The sequence below is a fragment of the Amphibalanus amphitrite genome, unplaced genomic scaffold (assembly GCF_019059575.1).
Source record: "Amphibalanus amphitrite isolate SeventyFive unplaced genomic scaffold, NRLGWU_Aamphi_draft 000047F_arrow, whole genome shotgun sequence".
Taxonomy (NCBI): domain Eukaryota; kingdom Metazoa; phylum Arthropoda; class Thecostraca; order Balanomorpha; family Balanidae; genus Amphibalanus; species Amphibalanus amphitrite.
This window is the reverse complement of record NW_024881543.1, coordinates 1,249,206-1,269,877: the sequence shown is the minus strand read 5'-3', so window position 1 is coordinate 1,269,877 and position 20,672 is coordinate 1,249,206. Positions and strand designations below refer to the sequence as shown.

General features: G+C 46.8%; 2 protein-coding genes across 3 annotated transcripts in view; both read right to left on the bottom strand.

Moving 5' to 3' along the window:
* LOC122377595 (glutathione S-transferase 1-like) overlaps window positions 1-1,566 on the bottom strand; it is an 86,367-nt gene extending 84,801 nt beyond the window's left edge. The window contains exon 1 of the mRNA XM_043357805.1: window positions 1,266-1,566. Within this exon, the coding sequence (XP_043213740.1) occupies window positions 1,266-1,278 (13 nt within the window). The 5' untranslated portion in view covers window positions 1,279-1,566. The remainder of the gene's footprint in view (window positions 1-1,265) is intronic.
* LOC122377597 (neo-calmodulin-like) overlaps window positions 1,348-20,672 on the bottom strand; it is a 33,482-nt gene continuing 14,157 nt past the window's right edge. The window contains exons 1-6 of one of the 2 annotated variants that reach the window (XM_043357809.1): window positions 10,974-11,033; window positions 6,859-7,054; window positions 6,127-6,228; window positions 4,149-4,284; window positions 3,745-3,893; window positions 1,348-3,119 (exon numbers count right to left, since the gene is read on the bottom strand). In XM_043357809.1, the coding sequence (XP_043213744.1) occupies window positions 3,088-3,119; window positions 3,745-3,893; window positions 4,149-4,284; window positions 6,127-6,228; window positions 6,859-7,054; window positions 10,974-11,006 (648 nt within the window). In that variant the 5' untranslated portion in view covers window positions 11,007-11,033 and the 3' untranslated portion in view covers window positions 1,348-3,087. Of the gene's footprint in view, window positions 3,120-3,744; window positions 3,894-4,148; window positions 4,285-6,126; window positions 6,229-6,858; window positions 7,055-10,973; window positions 11,034-20,672 lie in introns of those variants that run through there. The other variant, XM_043357808.1, reaches the window with a different exon arrangement.

Sequence of the window (20,672 nt, the reverse complement as noted above, 5' to 3'; positions counted from 1 at the left end):
AGACATACCAGCGACAGAGACGCCTATTTCAACTACTTGCTATTCGACTCCTGCATAATGCCATAAACGCGAACGTCTTTCGGGATCAGCTTACTTCAGTAGGTAAGTACGTTCGCGTAACTTCTTCACGGCGGTGAAATTTACAAGTTCAAGTGTGTACCAGATAAAAGGGAGATCCCTGCGACCCTGAGGCACCACTATAGCCTCATATTCGTGCGACCTTTATGGTTGCCGACGGAAAACTTTGGGTCATCTCGCCAGAGTACAAGAGACACTTAGGCACGACGGGAGCCGAAATTGCTCACTTTCCGGCGCTCAAAGTACATGCTTGCTTACATAAAATGTCAAAATGGTTCAGCAAACACTGCCTGACTGAGCCTTCTAGTAAGACCTTGGCTTGGCATGTCTCTTGCCCAATTTATTTTCCATTTATATTTTCTTCTTGTTATCAGCGGCCAATCATACATAGGTTCGTGATCTCTGTTCTGGGTACTCCACTTATATCTCTGCCCCCGTGGCTGATCCTGTCCCCAGTGACCACTAGCTACTAATCATCTGTCAGACGGTTCGACCTACTCCTTATTAGTCCTCTCTCCTCCCTTGGAGCTCTCTGTCCTCCCAGCTCCGAGCCACTCCTCCTCCAGTCCTCTCCTCCTAGCTCTGTGTTCCCCTAGCCGCCGCGCCGGCCAGCTCTCCTCTCATCTAGACTCACTGTCCTCCACGGAGGTCGAGAATGCAGCTAATCATCCCCTCAGCCAATCGTCCAGTCCCGGGACACTGCACGGCGCACTGATTAGTGCTGGTGGTGCCGCACGACACTGATTGGTGACAGGATGGGGACGGTAGCGGCGCCGCACGGCACTGCTTCGTGACAGTTCGGTAACGGTAACCTTGCCTAGTGTCCACGGTACTAATTATTGACAAGACAGTGGTGCTGCCCACGGTACGGATAAGTAACAGGACGGTGGCGCTACAGCACGTCACTCGTCAGTCTGAGCTGACCAGAGTCGGATCGATCGGTGGCGACCTCGGTCACATCTGCTCCCCCACCAAGACCCCCTCCCCCACCCCACCGCGCAGAGCAGTCAGCAGAGTCGTGTCAGTCAGCAGGGCGCCAGTGGACGCAGCGGTGGGGGTGAGAGCCGGAAAATGGGGGACGATCGAGACAACAAAATACGAACGCACAACTGACTTTGAAAGAAAACCAGTAAATGGAAAAGTTGTGTCTGTCATCCAGGCACACAGCCTTGTCTTAATTAACTTACCTATTGTTGACATCCTTCCAGTCGTGTCACTTCAGTAGGTCACCGAGGAATTCATGTCTCAGGCACAGGTCACTGACAGGTCAAAGACGTTGACCTCGGCGTCTTCTGTGTATTGCCAGCGGTCAGAGAGCGGAAGGCATGTCCGGTCGCCGGTGCGTCGGACAACACTCAACACGGGTCACTGAGCACAGGCGTCGAGCGGCGAGCCGTCCCGCCCGCCCAGCTTCTCTATCACAGCTGTCTGGACACGAACGCCACGCGCATTGACGAGTTACATCGACCGGCAGTGGCCCGGCTCCGACCGCTACACGTCAGGGGTCAGCGGCCGGGTCAAGAGGTCAGCGGCCGGTCAGGGTCAGTGGTTTGTTGGAGGTCAACGGCCGGTCAGGGTCAGTGACCTGCAGCACAGCTGAGGTCAGGAAGGTCCCCGGTCACAGGAAGGTCACACGCGGTTTCTGGTTCCGGTTTTGGTCGGTCGTATCGCGCAGATCACAAGAAAGCGTGAAGCATGAGCTGCCATGGCGGCATCGGTCTCAGCCACTGCAGCTTGCAGAAGGCTGATTGAAAATGTGCACGGCGCAAAGCAGCGACAGCAGAGAAGAGTGACCGATTCGGTCACCACTGCGCGCTGCCGACATCAAAGACACTCGCGCTCATCTCTCTACGGTATAACATCCAAAGTTGAACACAGAACACCGACGCTACACGGCGCGCGACGCGGAGGGGGCACGGAAGGGGGCGCGTCGGTTTCCCGGGGTTCTATGTACAGTCACTTCGACAGTGGATCCTCGTGGGTCTTCTCGTTGGTATATACTTAGTACATACGCAGTGTACTGAGAAAAAGATGGTGAAAATTCATAGCACAAAGCTAAGTAAATTGAGCTAGCTCTGGTTCGAATGCACTGTCAAATTGTCACTCATCCAGATGTTTTCAATTTTGTTTAAAGCCGAACCATCTATCAAACATCGTGTATAACTCAAAGATTACACGACATGACTTTGACTATGTAGTACAAAATGTGCAAGGTTGAATCAGATGGCAATTATGCCTAGTGAACAGCAAACGCGATATTTTGTTATGAATCTCAAATTTCATACATATTTTAGTTATGAACTCAGATTCATTTCATTAAATGTCGCGTTTTGAAAAATAACTTACTTTGTCATAAAAGATTAACAGGATCAACATTTGAGCATCCAAGCACACTGACACTTTTATTTTGATTTTAAAACAGTTCACAGTGAACTACATTCCTAACGTTTAAAGCGTAATTGTTTCAATCAACGGGACATCGTGTTTATTTCTTATTTCGTTTCTTATCATAACGTAAAATACAATTATTAGTTGTCTTTAAGAGATTTAACATATAAGGCAGCTTGAAAAATTTCAACACTCTCGGATCCCGACTAACATGAGAGTAAATTATCTAGGTGTATAACTAGTTGTCCTTCGTCCCTTGAATGTACGCAGCTTTTTGAAACATCAGCCTCCAGGCGCCTCAGCAATGGGCAGTTGCTCGCTCAACAGTCAACACCATTCTGCCGCTCTGAGACAGACAAAAGGACGTGAAAGCACGGAGACGAGAAGAGGAACACATTATACATAAACCTGTAACGGCCCGGCTTGGCATAGCCAGACAGTGGGTCCAGTTCTGCACGGAGTGTCCAAACCGGCGGGCAATGCCGCCTGCACCGCGCGGTCCTGTCTTAGGAGCACTGCGGTCCGGCTATGGGTCGGCTCTCAGGGCGTGACGTCATCGGAGATCATGACGTCATCAGAGGCTGTGACGTCACCTCGTCTCAGCTGAGGCACTGACGTCATCTACGACCCGCACGTCAGCACTTGAACAAATTCTGAAACCGAGAACAGCAAGTGTCAGTCCAAATAATAGATAACTGCCGTTGCGACTTTTTTAAGTTAGTTGGTGCTATGAAAGGCTAAAATTCAAGATGAAATGACGTAATCTATGCAAAAAATATGTGTACTTTTTACTTTTCAATTTTCGCTAACTGTTTCATGCAATGATGATTGCTTGCCATTAAAAATTCCGCCGAAAGTCAGACAGACATATTTTCACTTTAAGGTAATGCAAATTGAAACAAAATAGGACCGTAGACGGTTAGCATCGTGTATTATGAGATCCCACATTTATTAGGTTTGTAAATGCCAAAAAGATTAAATGAATTAAGGACCCATATGCCTAATCATTGTTAGCAGACTTTTGCCTTCGGCCAATGACTGAGAGAAATTAAAAGAAAAAATGCAATCAATTTGGAAACGTCACATGAATGATAACGACATCAATACAACCATAATGACACCGACAAGGACGAAGAATATGTTCTCGGAACGGTCATTCAGCGGTCATATCACTGACAATTGTCCAATCACAGCACCAGCCGCAATCACTGTATTCCCTGGAAGCAGGAAACACGAGCTGATGATTGCGGCGTGGTCAGGCGCCTGATAAATACGGACCTTTGTAGTTGATCCTGCCATCCCCGTTTTTATCGGCCTCTGAGATCATGTCCTCCACCTCCGCCTTGGTCAGCTTCTCGCCCATCGAGGTCATGATGCGCCGCAGCTCCGAGACAGACAGGAAGCCGTCCTTGTCCTTGTCAAACACCCTGAGAATCAAACGAAATGAGGTCATTGAATAAAAGGAGTAGCCGATCCAAAAAAGCTCTAAAAAGTAAGCCACTTTACCCTTGATCAGCACCAGTGGCGCTGTTTCATGTCTCACATCCTGTGGCACGTCCTGATCCGTATTGCAGCCTTGAACGCATTCCTTGTTTTCTTTCAGCATTGTAATAGTTCATTTACTGTGACAGCGACTTTTAGGTATGTTTCAACAGCAGATGATCAGAATAAGCAATACGTACTTGAAAGCCTCTTTGAGTTCTTCTTCTGTTGCCATCCCTGCCATCTTTCTTGCCATAACTTGTAGAAACTCGTTGAACTCAATTTGCCCCATTCCTTCTTGATCGACTGTTGTTATCATCTGCCTGAGCTCCGTGGCTGCAACACAAGGACACTATAGTTAGGTATATCCATATATATAGGTATATATATATATATATATATATATATATATATATATATATATATATATATATATATATATATATATATATATATATATATATATATATATATATATAGGTATATATATTATATATATATATATATATATATATATATATATATATATATATATATATATATATATATATATATATATATATATATATATATGGATAGTTAGGTACGATATCCATAAATATCAGGCGTGGATCAGTGATCGACCCGTTTGAAATCTGTTTTATCTCGTCATCGGTCTTTTACCTACCAAAGATAGATTTTCTGGCAAAAAGAAATGAAGTGGTTTTAGCCACGTCAGTGTATGCCATAGCCTTTCTTTAAAAAAAAGCAGAGGCAGCTCGGGTTGAATCAGCTGTATTGAGCCATCCAAGCCTGACGAACTGATACACCCGAACCAGTTTAATCTAAGCCGACTGAATTGAACCTCACGAGCCAGTTTGGTATGAGCCGACTGAGTTGAACCTTTCGAGCCAGTTTGGTATGAATCGAATGAACTGAGCCATCGGAGTCATTTCAATGTGATCTAGCTTAACTGAACCTTCTGAGCCAGTTCGATGTGAGGCCGGCTAGTTCAAATGAACCTTCCTATGTAACCAGTTCGGTATGATCCAACTGAACTGAATCAGTTCAGTAGCAGCCGGCGGCTCGGCTACTGATACTGCGCGGCAGTGATCCGAGCCCGTCCACTGCGCTATTGATCTCCCGGCATATATCCGCCGGCGGCCGGTTCGTCGCGTCGACACGCCAGATGATGAGTCGGTTCGGTCGTCGCCGCCGGCTGGAGCCGCGCCCCACGCTGACATCGATTGGAGAGCCGCGGTGCAGCCGCCGGCCGGCCGGGGGTAATTAGAAAATACGGCGGCCCGGGGGTCACCCCGCGTGATACCGGCTGTGCTGCGCCACAGGAAGGGCCTATTGGCGGGGACGACTGATTTTGAAAGAAGCGTGAGCTGGGAGCCGGGAGGAAACACTCCTCAAAAATATATGAATGAGACGGCGGATATCAAATCATTACCACGTTCTGGTCAGCAAAAATCTATTAGATGGTAACTACAAGCAACAGGCTCGTAGCAGGCATCCCTTTTCAGAAACTATGATATCGATTTCGTCACATCTGACTCCTCAATTGGAGGTTGCCTGTCAAATTGCATTGGTTATGTGGCCGTAATTTCCCAAGGGCTACCTGAAGAGTTTCATCGCCGACCAGCTAATCAGAGCTTATGATCTTGTTTATCAGACCAAACAGGACTCGTCAGTGACCCGTATAACCTTTGAGTGGTTAATAAGCCTGACAGACAGACAGACAGACAGACAGACAGACAGACAGACAGACAGACAGACAGACAGACAGACAGACAGACAGACGGACGGACGGACGGACGGACAGACGGACAGACGGACGGACGGACAGACGGACAGACGGACAGACGGACAGACGGACAGACGGACAGACGGACAGACGGACAGACGGACGGACGAACGGACAGACGAACAGACGGACAGACAGGCAGACAAGACACGCAGATAGACAGACAAAATGACAAACAGACGGTCCAAAAGACAGATAGACAGACACAGACAAACAAATCGACACTCACTCGCTCACTGTCTCACCCACTCACTCACTCTCTCACTCACTGACTGACTGACTGACTCACTCACTCACTCACTCACTCACTGACTCACTCACTCACTCACTCACTCGATCACTCACTCACTCACTCACTCACTCACTCACTCACTCACTCACTCACTCACCCGTTGGTCGCTGGCCAAGTGACTTCATTACCACTCCCAGTTCACTCATGTTGATGATACCGTCTTCGTCTCTGTCTAGCAGCATAAATGCCTCTTTGAACTCTGCAAGAGAATAACAACTGATCAACATGTGACAGTCATCAGCAAAGGTAAACTCGTCAGTCAACAACTCGAGATTTCAGAGCGGGACTCAATTTTCACTGCGTTGCCTTACCAAAGGGCTCAGACAGGGCAATCTTAGAAAGGAATTGAAGAAAATATTTTACGAAAGCAGCCTGATTAATGTGTGTTTACCAAATGCAATTTTATGGACCTTTGCACATTAACATGCAAAAGGGTAATGCAATATTTATCAATGAATATATTTTTTGATAATCAAAGGGATGCTAGATTGATTCAGGCCTGCGGCTAATCGCTCTTGTGAGCAGACGAAAACAAAAAATGCTCGAAACAGAATATATTCGTGAAAACGAAGATATATTCCAATCAAATATGTAACCAGCAGCAAAGAAAAAAGCAGCTCAGCAGCAGCAGCTCGCAGCTCAGCTCCCTGCTGAGTACTGCACACCGCTGTCATACCGTGAGTACGGGCAGCTTAAACCGAAGCTTTGGGCCACTCGATCGGACAAATTGCGGCTCAGTGCCCTCAGCCGCGGGCGCGCGGCACTCGACCCGCAAGAAGTCCCAATCGGGCGGTGCACCGGTCAATAGCTGAACGGAGACGCGTCTCACCGGCTACTATCTCCTCTGTGAGGCCGTACTCGACCAGGTCGATGGTGACGATCAGGTCGTACTGCTGGTGTCGGCCCTTCTTGCCCTTCTTGCCCTTGCCTCCCTTGCCGGAGGGCTTCTGGTGAACTTTAGGAGGCGGCCGAACTGATGTTGTGCTCTTCGCTACCAGGTCCGTCGAACACGCCTTGGTGCGTGCCTGGACAACAAGAGAACGGATGGTTATAATGGGGTCGCTAGAGATGCGTTCGCCTCAACAAACCAGTTTGGCATGATGTGATTTTCCGCACCATCCATTAACCCGCGCCCTGCTGGGGGGGGGGGGTGTTTGAACACCCCCCCCCCCCTTGTGGTTTTTCGCGAATATCTCAAAAACGGCGGCGTTGGTACACCTTATCATACATCAATTCTACACATGTTGTGAAAATTTCAGACCAAGGTCATTCAAGGTCAGGTCACCAGGTCACTTGAAGTGACCTCACCTCATAAAAAGTTTCAATGTCTGTCATAGCTACACCGAGTGACCGATCGCTTTGAAACTTTCAGCGATTGCTAAGAGCAATAGCATGTACAAAATGTATATCTCAGAATTTTGATATCGATGACCTGCGGTCAGGTCAATTTTGCGACCTCCCCATTATAAGTCAATGGGAGAAAATTGAAATGCGCCTCTTTTGGACGACAGACATTATAAACACTCCCAAACACTGAATTACAAGTGTTTAAGACACACTGAACATGAAAATGGTGTCCGTGACCCCTGTTTATGCCCTGAGGTCATCTTAGGTCACGAATGGTATCTAACAGTTTTTCGCAAATAACTTTTGATAGAGGCATGCTAGAGCGATGAAAACGCCTTAGATCTGTTCAGCTCGACGATACGGATCGACTGATATGCAACATGACCCTTTCCGGTCAGGTCATGACCTTGACCTGAGGTCAAATTTTCAAGTTGACCTTTCAAGGTTAAGTTATAGTTCATTCGATGCGCCTTGACGAGAGGAACACTATGCCGGTAAAAGTAAGCTCGTACAAGGCTTGGGTCAAAAGTTATTGCAGAAAAACTATTTCCGAAAAAATCGGCTATTTTTGCAGTTTTTGCCCCCTGCAGGCAAAACCGTTGACGTTAGGTCAAATCTTAGAGAATCACTCAGAAAGGGCGTTAATAGGGCTATCGAATGCGCTTTTCCGCGGCGCTGTAGCTCTATTGGTTCCCGAGTTATGCGTTGGCTTCTTGGAAATTGTCGACATTCGACCTGGAAATCGGCGAAATTTTGCCTTCAATGACCTCTGGTGATCTGACCTTTGACCTGACCAAAAAATTGACCGAAGTGATTTCCTCATTATTTTTGACGCTCTTTCGAACGCCGCCTTCCGCGTATCGCTACGTGGCCCAGGAGCCGAGTTACAAGGGGGTGTTCAACCCCCCCCCCCCAGCAGGGCGTGGAAATCCAGGACCCCCAGCCGGGCGCGGGTTAGAGTTATGAACAAGTATCAGTCGGCCTCCAGGCTCCAGATGCACGAATGATTGAGATGAGCTCGGCTAACGGTTATATCGGTGAATTGCAATATTATAAAATACTGCTTGGTTTAATGTTTATTTTTATATTTTACACGATACTTTTTTCATTTTTACACCCAAGAGCGACTCATGAATTTCCTCCGCTCCTCAAATAACTGAACATAGTTAATTATGTGTAATTCAGGTAAAATCGGTATTATTCCATTCTTATTTGAAAGTGTTTAGAACAAAATGACTCCTCAGGTAATGTGTTTTTTTGTCATCTCATATAGGTACCCTTTTTATTTTCTTTGCTTCCTCATTATATCGTGAAATAAGAAGTAGTTACAAACATGTAAAACACCTGTCTGCATTTCCAACCCAGAATTGTTTATATTTCCGTGAAATACGTAGACCGACCATATCTGATAATATTTCCTCGCACACTATCAATAGCATCCATCCAGCATACACTGTAGGCTGTAGCCATCTGAGGGTCTGGTGCACTGCCGGTGTCGGGCATCCAGAAACCTGCGGCAGCTCGGCCGGCCCACACTGGCCCATTCACCGTACTCCTCCCCTTACAGCCGGCCGCGTGAACCATTCACGGCCCGTCTGAGGGTCTCGCTGCGTCTGACAGGGAAGAAATCTGGACGGAGAGCTGTAAAAGCGGGACAAATAATGCGCACCTATGGTGAATATTATAGGCTTACGCAAATCCCCGCAGTGTGGGCACAAGGATAATGGATTCTGTTACAGTAGCGGCGGAACACGTTCAGTTAAGGGGGGGAGGGGCACTGCCGACTTTTGGTCCCATTCCTTCCATGCAACGCCCATAGGGCTAATGTTAAAATGCCAAAATCAAAGGGGGGCACGGTGCCCCGGTGCCCTCCCCGTTCCGCCGCCTATGAACTGTTAGGACAGTACGAATTCGTTGCGATAGTATCGAGATAAAAGTGATAATTATGATACCCCAAGTGTATTATAAATCTACAGTCACTGATCCCTTGCCATATCACGTGATATATCATGCTCTAGTTTACGCAATACATATAAGACACGTGACTGCTCAAAATGCACATTGATGTGGAACTGACCGTAAGTGCCCTAACTTCAGGGCCTGGCTTCTAAGTGCTTTCTGGCAGTTGAGAACTTCAAGATATGTTCATGGCTTTGTGTTATATTGATGTTCAAATGCCACATTAGAGCATACATTGAGCGATCGACAGACTTATGTGTTTGCAGTTTTAGCTCTGCCGTTTAAACATGAAGCTTCCATTGTACATGGAATAAAAATGTCTGTTTTAATAAATATGTCTGTTTGAATAAAATGTCTGTTTTAAAGCCGTAATCGCCACGCCATTTATGTGGAAGGCTTTTGGTGTCAATACATACATACATACATACATACATACATACATACATTATACATACATACATACATACATACATGCATACATACATACATACATACATACATACATACATACATACATACATACATACATACATACATACATACATACATACATACTTACATACATACATACATACATACATACATACATACATACATACATACATACATACATACATACAATATAAATTTCGATAGTTTCTTGATATTCGCTTCGTTGATGCGCAATGCAATATGTTTTTTCGTCTAACGTTAATTGCAGAGATCATTGCCTTCCCTTTCTCAATAAATGCCGGCTTAAAAATGATTTTGCTGCTGTAGAGCAGTCTGCTATCGTATACAATAGGTAGATAAAGACATGGAAAAGGTCCCTCATGGATAAAATACACGGAAAAAAAATGTTTTTTTTTCAGCAGAAATGTCACCGAATGGTTGAGACAGAACATGAGCAAGTTCTTCCTCTTCACTTTTCTGATATGCTGATGTATGAACTTTGAAAAGCTATGCACGAGTGAGCAGTAACATATTATATGCACTTATCTTGCGCGCCTTTTATGGGAGATTGGTTTCATTGTGAGACAGAATCATGACAGAATGTAAAAAATTCGATAAGAGTGACAACGGCATCGGCTTAAACGCCAGTCCAGTACCAGTACGAGTAAAACGCCAGTCCAGTACCAGTACGAGTAGAAAAGACAACTCGTCTTGTAAAAAAATGCGATGTTCTAACGTACTTTAATCGTACCGGAAGCGCGCTGACACCTGTTAAATAAAGAACTGATAGGTCCCGTGGTCGGAAACACATTTACATAGAGTGGAGACGAAGCTGGACACATTAGAGTGGACAACGAAGCTGTGTACCACCGGTAGTGGAGAATATCACTTTGACTATAAATCGAGAACATAACGAAGAAGAAGAAGCAATGCTCATATCTTTCATTGTTCAATACTGGTTGATGTTGACAAAATTGATAAGATTATTTGCTCTACAGTCTCACTATTTAAAAAAAAAAACGTTATAAAAACAAGCCAGCCAGATTGCTATTTGATGCTGAAGCATGATCACTCGTTGCAATACATTCAAATCGAAAGTAATTGGACAGTGATAAATGGAGATGATGAGTAAGACCAGTCAGCAAACACAACACGAGGGGCCACGTCATATTCCCCATTCTAACAGCGTCCGAATTCACTACTCACAATCCGCCGACTAATCACCCCTGCCCGGTTCATCTTGCGTGACCTCCCGTCTCCGGTCGCGGCGGCGCCAGCACTGACTGACTGACAGAGCTCAGTCCGGCGGACGAGTGCACGCGCCGGTCCGCCAGCCGTCGTCATGACGACCGCGGCACGGCAGTTCGTCTGTCGGCTGGTCTGTCGAGCTGATGGTCTGTCGGTCTGTCGAACGGTCTGTCTATCTGTCGGACAGTCAGTATGTCGGTCTGTCTATTTGTCGGTCTGTCGGTCTGTCGGTCTGTCTGCTTGGTCTGTCGATTGCTCGGTCTGTCGATTGCTCGGTCTGTCGGTAAGTCTTAGTTGGTCGTTGATTAGATTGTTGTAAGTTACATATTGTTTAAGTTAGTGGTTTGGTCAGTCTGTTTGGTCTTAAAGCCTGCCTTTTCTCTGGTCAGCTTTATTTATGCGCTCCCACCTTAATCATTCAATAAAAGTGACATTGTGCAACTCATTTCCTTAGATATGTTCTTTTGCAGTTCAGTATTTCTTCCGCTCCTCAATTATCTAAATAGACGCAGCACAATGCGCGCGTTTTCAATAAATGCATACCTTGCACTTTGCATGCAAACAATCTTTGTTTGCTGCTAAAGCAACATCCCGTATGTAGTGGTAGCAACAATGCCTATAATTACAAAGTTTTATCAACCTCCTATAGTGCAGTGCTTCAATGATCGGTCCTTTCGATAGTTTATCTTAATTTCGACCCTCACCTTATATTCTTCTCGTCCCCAACCATGTCATGTGCGGGGAGTCGTCCCAAACCCAGACCCACCGTGCAATGGTCACTCCGGGGCCCTCCATGTCCCTTCAGTGCACTCACGAGTGCATACCTATGTGATTGACTGAGCTCGTACCTTGATTGGGATTGAGCGCGTGCTGTCATCTTTCTTCAGCTTAGCTTTGTAACAAAAACACACTGAAGGCAATCGTAATTACTCTTATTTCTTATATTCAAAGTTGAGCGTACTCTTCGCTCTGCCAATTTCAGTCATTGCTCGAATGACTAGTGAACATATAAACATAAACGAAAAATATTGGCGGAAAAGGGGCGAAAGTAGCTTTCACTTAGCTCTGATGTAGTCCCATAAGCGACTGCTTTCGCTTGAGAGGGATTTCACAGTGAAGCGTTGAATGCCTCATTGAACGTTTACAATATGACACCGAACTTCAAAGACCGGCAAGGGAAGACGAACGAACATCTCGTTTACTCAAAGAGACACCGCAGGAGAAGATTGAAGAGAGTTGGCTGAAGCTGCATAGTAGCAGACTGAGATCCTAAAACAACTGACGACTTATCAAGACTTGGGGAGCTTCAAAGGCTGGCTTGTGAAGCTCTGACGTACTCGGTTCCTAGCGCTTCCGTACAAAAACGCCCCTGATAGCATGCGTTAGAGTTCGATCATAGACTGTTAGTGTCATTAGTACCGGAAAATACTCCCGTTCTCCATCAATAAGAGGTAAGGGTTGACTCTGTTCCTTGACTAATGCCTATTTAGCTTTAGAGCCCGAGGCAGAGGACCATGGCTGGCGGCCAAGTACCGAACTAGTGGTACCGTCCCATCCGTCTAGTGGCGCTGCAGTCGACGTTCGGGCCAGATTTCGCCCCGACCCGCCAGCAGTGAGCCGATCGCGATCCATTTATGTTATCAGCGTGTTTTTTCGAGCGGCGCCAGTCCGGTAATTGCGTTAACCGTCAGCGGAGCCATCGCTCTTCGGCGCGGACGATGAATGCAAACGGAGACGTCGACGGATTGATTTCCATCTATGGCCGCCGATCCCGGCGAAAACACGCGCCCCGTCTGCCAAGGTCGAGACGAGGCTCCGAGCCGGCCGTCCCGAGAGAGCCGTCGGTAGGAAGGGAGGGCCGTTGAGGCTCGGCTGCAGACTGAAATCGCCCACCGCAGCCCCCATCGATTCGATGATTGGTGTAAAATCGAGCACGAATAGTTTGTTTAGGGTCACGAATCCTCCAAAAGGTCACGCAGCTTCGTGAAGATGCGGTGATAACACTCGCTCTCATTAAACGGTCAAGGAAAGGGACCTAGAAATGCGTTTGTTTGGTTTAATTCAAGGCTAAGTACCTAGTAGTTTAGAACACGTTTTTATTGTAGAATGAAAGGATCCCCGCACCCACATCTTCCATCGCAAGGTCAACATTTGAAAGCCGCTTTGTGGGCAGCTACAAAACGCTTACCCTAACCGATCCCATGTTGTCCGACAATGCTTTTATCGCGGTGATTTCACCGGATAACGCTCTTAAAAAGAGCTCGATGGCGTGCGATCATTCGGGTCACGCAGAGGTCGGAAATGAACACTGGATCAGATACATATACCGCCGGCGGGGCGGCGCCCAAGTTCTAACGGCGCGGATTGCGGGCAGAGCCACAGTCCGGGCACGTCCGCCCGATGGTCGCTCAGGGATCAGCGAAAGACAGACGTGATGTGTTCTCGCCACTGGATATATTGCCGGAGGCTTTAAACCAATATGGTGTCGAGCGGTCGCCCTGGGTCGACTCATGAATACTGAAGGCGTGGATGTGGACCACGACAGCAATTTTTTTAATTTGTTTACTGAAAATTTATCTAAAAACGTAATGCTGAAATAGGTAGTGTGGCTTTGCTAGCCTTTGTTGACCTTTGGAAAACTAAGGCGCCAGAGAACTGACTGCGACCTCATGATGAAGGATAATTATCCTGAAAAACAGCGCTGGCCCAGGCACCCAATTCACACCCATATACGTAACTTAACTGTATACCCTCTAGTCTCGTCCTTCACAAAATTACCTCTTACCTATTCTAACCTATGGCCATATGTAATCAGGACAGCATTTAACTATGTTCGTGAGAGGCTCTGTCCGACTTCATTGCACCGGGGTCGTAACGCCAGTGCTCTGACTGACCTGGAATGACTCTCTGGGGAGCGGCGACCCCCGCCGAGCGACCCATTGAGAGAGCTGCCGGGCGCCATCTGCACCGCTGAGGAGAGCTCGTCAGCCGGCAGCCGGCCGGCATCGGCCCCCATCTGGCCATTGTCAACAGAACGGCCGACCGTAACGTTTCAATAGCGATTGGAAGTCAAACAGTGCCCCGGAGTTCTGGGAATGGAGCGGTCCCGAGCGCTTTGGTAGACGACAGCTCGACTCAGTCGAACCGGCGTGCTGATGGCGCCGTGTGGATTCAAGCACGTTGTCGCAGAGAGGCGACGAGGTGACTTGGTCAGATCACAATGGAGTCTCAGTCAATGCGTCGCGTTTTCAGTTGAAATAAGTAGAAAGTCACACTTTTGAGTTCTCGCGCTGGAGCTCAAACACTACGAAACATATTTTTGTTTTAAGAAGTTGAGGTCTGAGTGCTAGAACAACTGAGACGATGGGTGGTCGGCGGGTCTCAAGATATACAAACAACGTTGATAAAGAGCTCGAGACGCCGTTCACCACTGTTTGAGATGGTCAGATTGCAATAAAACAAAATAGATCCCTTCCCATGCAAATAAACAATAAACACTTTCGAGCAATAGCCTATCACAGTCAGATCCAGCAAGAACGTCAGTCTTTTGCCTATCATAAGTAGTCTTCGTGTCATGAGCCTCATCAACACATGATGGATAAAGATGAGCTCTTACGGAGACGGCTTGCCTGCGTTAGCTGATCGCATGGCTTATCATAAATTCGAATACATCTCGAGGACATAAACCTCTTAAGCAATCTAGCTTGGTTGGCTGCTGGTGTTGAAAATGTTTCCATGTGATCCTATATTCATAAACCTACATTTAGAATTGTAGCCGACTGCTTTGAATGGCCTTAAAACGCTTATGACGATAATCCTGCAATCATTCGGGTGTCAGAAGTAATTGTCCTGGCATTGGACTGCCAGCATTCAATTTTATGGCTGTCACACTTCCCAGCAACGTTAAATCAAAGAACCTTTGAAAAAAGTTACACTTTTCTTCTTAAAGCAGTGCGGGCCTTGATTCGGCGTCAGTTGTTGCTTATTTTTCTTTTGCTATTTTCTCCTGTCGCCTCCTTTACATTGGTTTATATGTAGTTGGCAACTTTATTCTGCTATGCATCTCATCGTGCTGTGATTTTGAGCAGAACGAAATATCGCCGCCTTTCATGCCTCAATCCCAATCCATTTGTCTTTTTCCGTGTGCCATCGAACAGAGCTGCGGCGTTTATTCAAGCAACAGTCTTCTATCGACGCCGTCAGTCGAATGACCCCGAAAGTGAGCCGGGACCGCCGCCGGCCGCCGCCGACTGCCGCCCGGCCGCCGCTCGTCCATTGCCCTAATGGAAAGCCGATGTCTGGGCAACACGGCCGGCACGTCCGGCCGATACTCGGTGAGCCGCTATTTCGGGGAGGTCCAGTAAGAGCCGGTCCCGTTCTGGGCCGTAACAGTGGCCGATATAGGGGCGATGTGTGTGCTATGGGCAGTGTTCACCGTCGGTTACACCACACGGCGCTTATCTGCCGACAGATGGCTCTGCGTTTGTCTCCGGTGTCATCACGGGGAGTCGGCGGAAAACTTACACTGATTGCCCGATCTCCAAACACACAGCTGTCACGGACAGTGAGTTATGTGGATTTATATGCATCGAAATGGTGTGCGGACGTCGCCTTTGTGTGAGTTACGGCATCAGTGTCATGTGCCGATTTACGGAGTCGCGCTGGCATGAGATTGACTGTCTTTTGTGTCCTGATATATCTCGGAAATAAATGAAACTGATTTCGGATGTCAATGATTGTGATTGCGGGAGCTACACGCAGAAGTTTTATTTTAATTAATTCTTCTGAAATAAATTGCAACGATGGCTAACGTATGGGTAGGAAATGGTGCGTTTTGTTTGAGAAAGCAGTCTCTGTTACAGATAACAATAGATGAATAAATAACATCGCAAATAGTTATGTGCGTACAAATGTTGTAAGGAGTCTGTAAATACAAGGAAAACAAACTGCAAATTCCAGATCAGACCCCCACCCCCTAAAAATAGGTCTGACAAAAAACAACATCCAGAATATATGATAGCCATAAGCCAGGAAAACATCACATTCCTAGTCAATGGTGACACAGCCTGGCGGCCCATATATGGCGCCACAAACGGCTGCTCAGCAGCGGGTCGGGTGCCGATTCAGCCCTTTTCCCCGCCGATCGGAGTGTATTTATGTGGGCCTTTCGGCGGTGATCACCCGTTCGGCCGACGGGAGGGAGTCTTCAGGTCGATCGCGAGTCAACAATAGAGACAATCTGTCGGCCGGAGCCGCGGTCTGCCAGACAGATACTCCAAGACAGACTGGTACAGAGACAACAGTCAACGTATGATATCTGGCAGGCTTTGCTTGTCCTACAGACAACGATCTGTGACTGCCGGTTGCTTTATGCAGACTATGTTACATGTAAAACTGGCTTACACTCACTGTATATCAGTCAATATATCTCTTCCTGGCCATGTTTTTCGCATACCCGCTGAGAGATATTAATTAGCGGCGACGCGCGTGCCCAGCCGTGCCGTACCGCGCTTATATTCCCGAGGATAGATGGCGCTAACATCGAACGCCTGAAAGGTATACTGTACCGCACAACTCGAAACTGCGAACGGGCAGGCACGGCGCGGGCGGCTGCTTGCCGATCGCATCTAGGCAATTCGGAACAGCGTTTTATCAAATACTGAATGATTTGCTTGCAAAGATGACAAGTCGGAATCTTGTATTGGAGGTAACTTCTTTTGAACTTGGGTTTTCTATCTGACCTTCCCCAAAGACAGCCCAGTTTTACCACGACCTATGAGAACCAATAATAGTCATGCCCCAGGGAAAGGTTTCACGAACGGAACAGCAAGTTCCATGTCCTACATGTGGCCAGTAACCGACGAGAAAAGTTGTCCCGCGGATGACGGAGCACCACCCACTTCCAATCCATTATCCGGATGGAAGTTTATGCACTGCCTTCGAGCGGATGTCATATTCGCCGATAAAGTAGTTCCCTATCTCTGGGCGGTTTTTGTTTGCACCGCAACAAACTCGGAAGAAGTTTTCCACTGAGAACAATAAGCAGCTTTGACAAGCGCCATTTTGTTTGCAGGGAGGAAATAAAATATTAGTTCTCAAATCTCAACCCTCATTTGCGAGTTGGTATTATTGTTTTGTGAGTAATTGAATACAGTAACTACATTTTGTTCAATACTTGTTCAAATTAGTTGCCTTACGATGATGTAGGTAATAATCTTTTTTTAGGAAATAAATTGCACTGGCTGTCTTTGACGGGAAAATTAAGAACAGAAAGTACTAACAAATCATATCTGGATTCTGTGGCTATAGCACTTTCTTGTCACAATGAACAGGCACAGACATTTTACTACTCGAACACTCACAATAGATTATGGAAATAGAATATGTTCTATTTCCGTAAACAACGTTTTCTTCTTCTCCCTTCTCCACCCACCCACCCTACCGGATAGAGGCGGAGTGCTGACGGACGTTTATCGCTAACCATTTCCGATTGACAGTGATTGCGGCAGCGGCCGGCCGCGCTCAGGGCCCTATTGTCGCCATCATAGCGGCCCCGTGTCCGTCTAGCCCATCTGTCAGCGCCGAGTAATTCAGTTCCGAGACCAGGAGCACCCTGCGGAGCGACCGACAGGACATCCCGGATGCGCCACACGCGTCTACATCCGGCGGGACGGGGGGGGGGGCAGAGGGGGAGCCAACGCTGGCCTTGGAGAAAAGAAACGGCAGCGGAGGGATGACTGGGCCCCGCGGGGATTGGAGGGTGCGGTGATATCACACGCACCTGCGCTAAAATGTCTAGTAAAGTACAATTGCATTGGCTGAGGATCATGAGTATAGCTAGAACAGAAAATGAGATTTGCTTTGATTGGAGATTTGCTAGAAGACAAGTTTAATGTAACAAAATCAATATGCATTTATGGGCTTGTGCGTTCCAGATAGTCGAAATTAACTCTCATCAGCCGATTAAAATTAAATGACAGCACCACAAGCAAATGTTACATCATGCATTTCGCGACAGCGAGTCACGGCCAGGCTATAGCGACCCTCTACCTGTCTCGTCCGCCTGCCCCTCGCCCGGGGCCGACCGGCCGGTCAGGGTCAGGTAACCCCTGACCCCCGGGAGGTAGGCTAACCCGCTGTTGCCAGGTGGCGGTCGGCGGCCGGGGAGCGTGCTCAGGGACCGTAGGGCAAGCTCCTCCCGTCATCACAAAGGTACACACAAGCCGAAATGTTGACATTATAAGAATGGACGCCATTTAATTGCGTCCCAGAAAAGCTATTTCTGGCACCTAAAAGCTGACTCGCCCCAAAATTGGTCCTCAGCACCTATTTGGTGGATACCAGCACGAATCATGGAAAATGACCTTAATTAGCTGTTTCTGGCACCTATTCATCGGTACGCCTTACTCTTTTTTTCTGAATCTGGCACCTAAATGCTGAGCGTAGCACCAATCTAGTAGAAAAATGAACTACTGGCTGGTAGAATCATGTTGTTCTGGTATAATGACCCCTGGAGTCTAGCCTAAAGGTTGCCAGTGCAGCTACACTCTAAGACAGCCCCGTAGTGATCTCAGCATTGTATATGACGTTTAAGTAAGCAAATAATATTGATTTGTTTGAAAAAACAATGTCATTTAAATATTTAAAAGTATTTATTTGTAATGCTTAAAGGGAAACATTTTTGTGAGTAATTGTCTCGATTTTGACCATTAAAACGGGTATTGCATTTTTTGACGTCATCAAATAGCTCCAAAAAATGTAATGTTTTCATTCCGTTCAAGGCCGCTGAAGAAACGCGGGATCTTGCGTGGGACATTGTCCGTTGTTTGCCGCTCAGAGTTGTGCCGTGGTTGTGCCTTTTTCATCCGTTTCTGCTTATGTCATATGTGTGCATGAAGCTTTGATTTTGTTTTTGGTTATTGTGTGGCCGGTCAGTCAAACGCCCCTGTAGAAACCGGATGCTGCGTTTGATCGAGATAGAGTCAGACGATGATTGCGGAAAGCTAATAATATTGAAAAGAGGGCCGGTTGCGTGGCATGTCTGTTCAGAGTTGACATTTTGCTTTACTCCAGTTTATGACCTGAGAGCCTGGCTGGAAGTGACGGATCCAAACTTTTCACGTTAAAATGGCTGAGGGTGCAATAATCTCTAGTCTCTACATAGCGGGCTGGTATAGGAGCGTCTTGCTATGCTGCACCATAGCTGGCTAGTGATTCTCTTTTGGCTAGAAATGGCATTAATCATTATCTCCACTGGCGAAAATGGCACTTGACATCACCGAATGCAACGTTCATGTTGTTAGGATACATAAAATCAGAAAGATTACGCGAATTAGGTAGGCAAACGTGGAATAAAATAGGTGCTGGATGTTTTGGTTTTGGTGCTGAATCAGCAAATAGCAAATACGGAGTTCAACTAGACGATCTGGCAACTTTAGGCTGTGTGGAAGCAATTAGGTGCCAGATTCAGATATTAGGGTCGAATAAGCATTTTGGGGCTGATCAGCAATTAGGTGCCAGAAACAGCTTTTTAGGGACCAGAAACAAATATTCCCCTATAAGAATATGAGTGGCGGACGATATGACTGTATAAATGAACAAACTTAGCATAAATCAGACTTTCCGAGTTTTGGGAATAAATCGACTGCAAAGCTTCAACTTTTGAATGGATGCGTAGAACGTAGAGCGTTTTCATTCAGTTGTTTAAGTCAAACCCCTTGTTAATCTTGTGGTCTGGCGAAAGTTTGTCCTACTCAACTAGCAGGACATTTTTGATTTTATGCTTTCAGAAGCTTGTGGTTTTTCTTTTTATATTACATGCAACTTAGATGCTGGAGGAACGTATTGCCTAATGTGTACACACCTTTGCTTCAGTGCCATGCGTGAAATTGCATGCAGTAATTGTGACTCATAAGTCATAACATAAAGCAACCATATTTTTGCGCAACTTTTCAATGCGTTATTTTATCGCAGCTTTCTCGTCTTTCATTGTAACACTGAGTGTTGCTATTATCTCTGCTGATAAGTGCCATCAGCACGGAGCACCCCCAGCACATCCGACGCAGAGACGAATTGTTCCGGAATCCCTCCTCCGATCACCGAGCGGCGGTCGGCGGGTCCGGGGCGGGCCGAGAGACCAGAGAAGGAGCGCACGGCAGAGCGGCCCGAATATCAGTCCTTATCTGGGCGGCCCAAATTGAAACGGCCACCGCAGAGAGGCTCGTAACCCTGCGATCGGATGAAGCCGCGCGGCCCGGCCCTGCGGCACGGCCCGGTCTTGGGGCGGAGCCAGACCACTGCCGAGGCATCTTGAAAGGAGCTGGCAGCCGGGGAGGCATAAACACAGACGGGTCGAATGGGCCCGTCCGCTGGCTGAATACTTCAGAGAGATGCGGCAGATTGTATCAGGGAAGTCAGCGACTCTGGATTCACTGAACATTTGTAGAGGACAAATTGGTGCTGGTGCTTCACCTCGCAATTGTTTTACTGTTTTTAACAAGTTAATGTTAAAAAGTGCAATTACTTACAATTTTTACAATTTATTTCCCCCATCCTTAGATAGAATCCGTGCATGACTTATAATAGGTATATAATCGTTCTTTTTGTAACCACAAAAGAAAACTTACAGATGATTAGGAAATGAAATGATATAAAAAA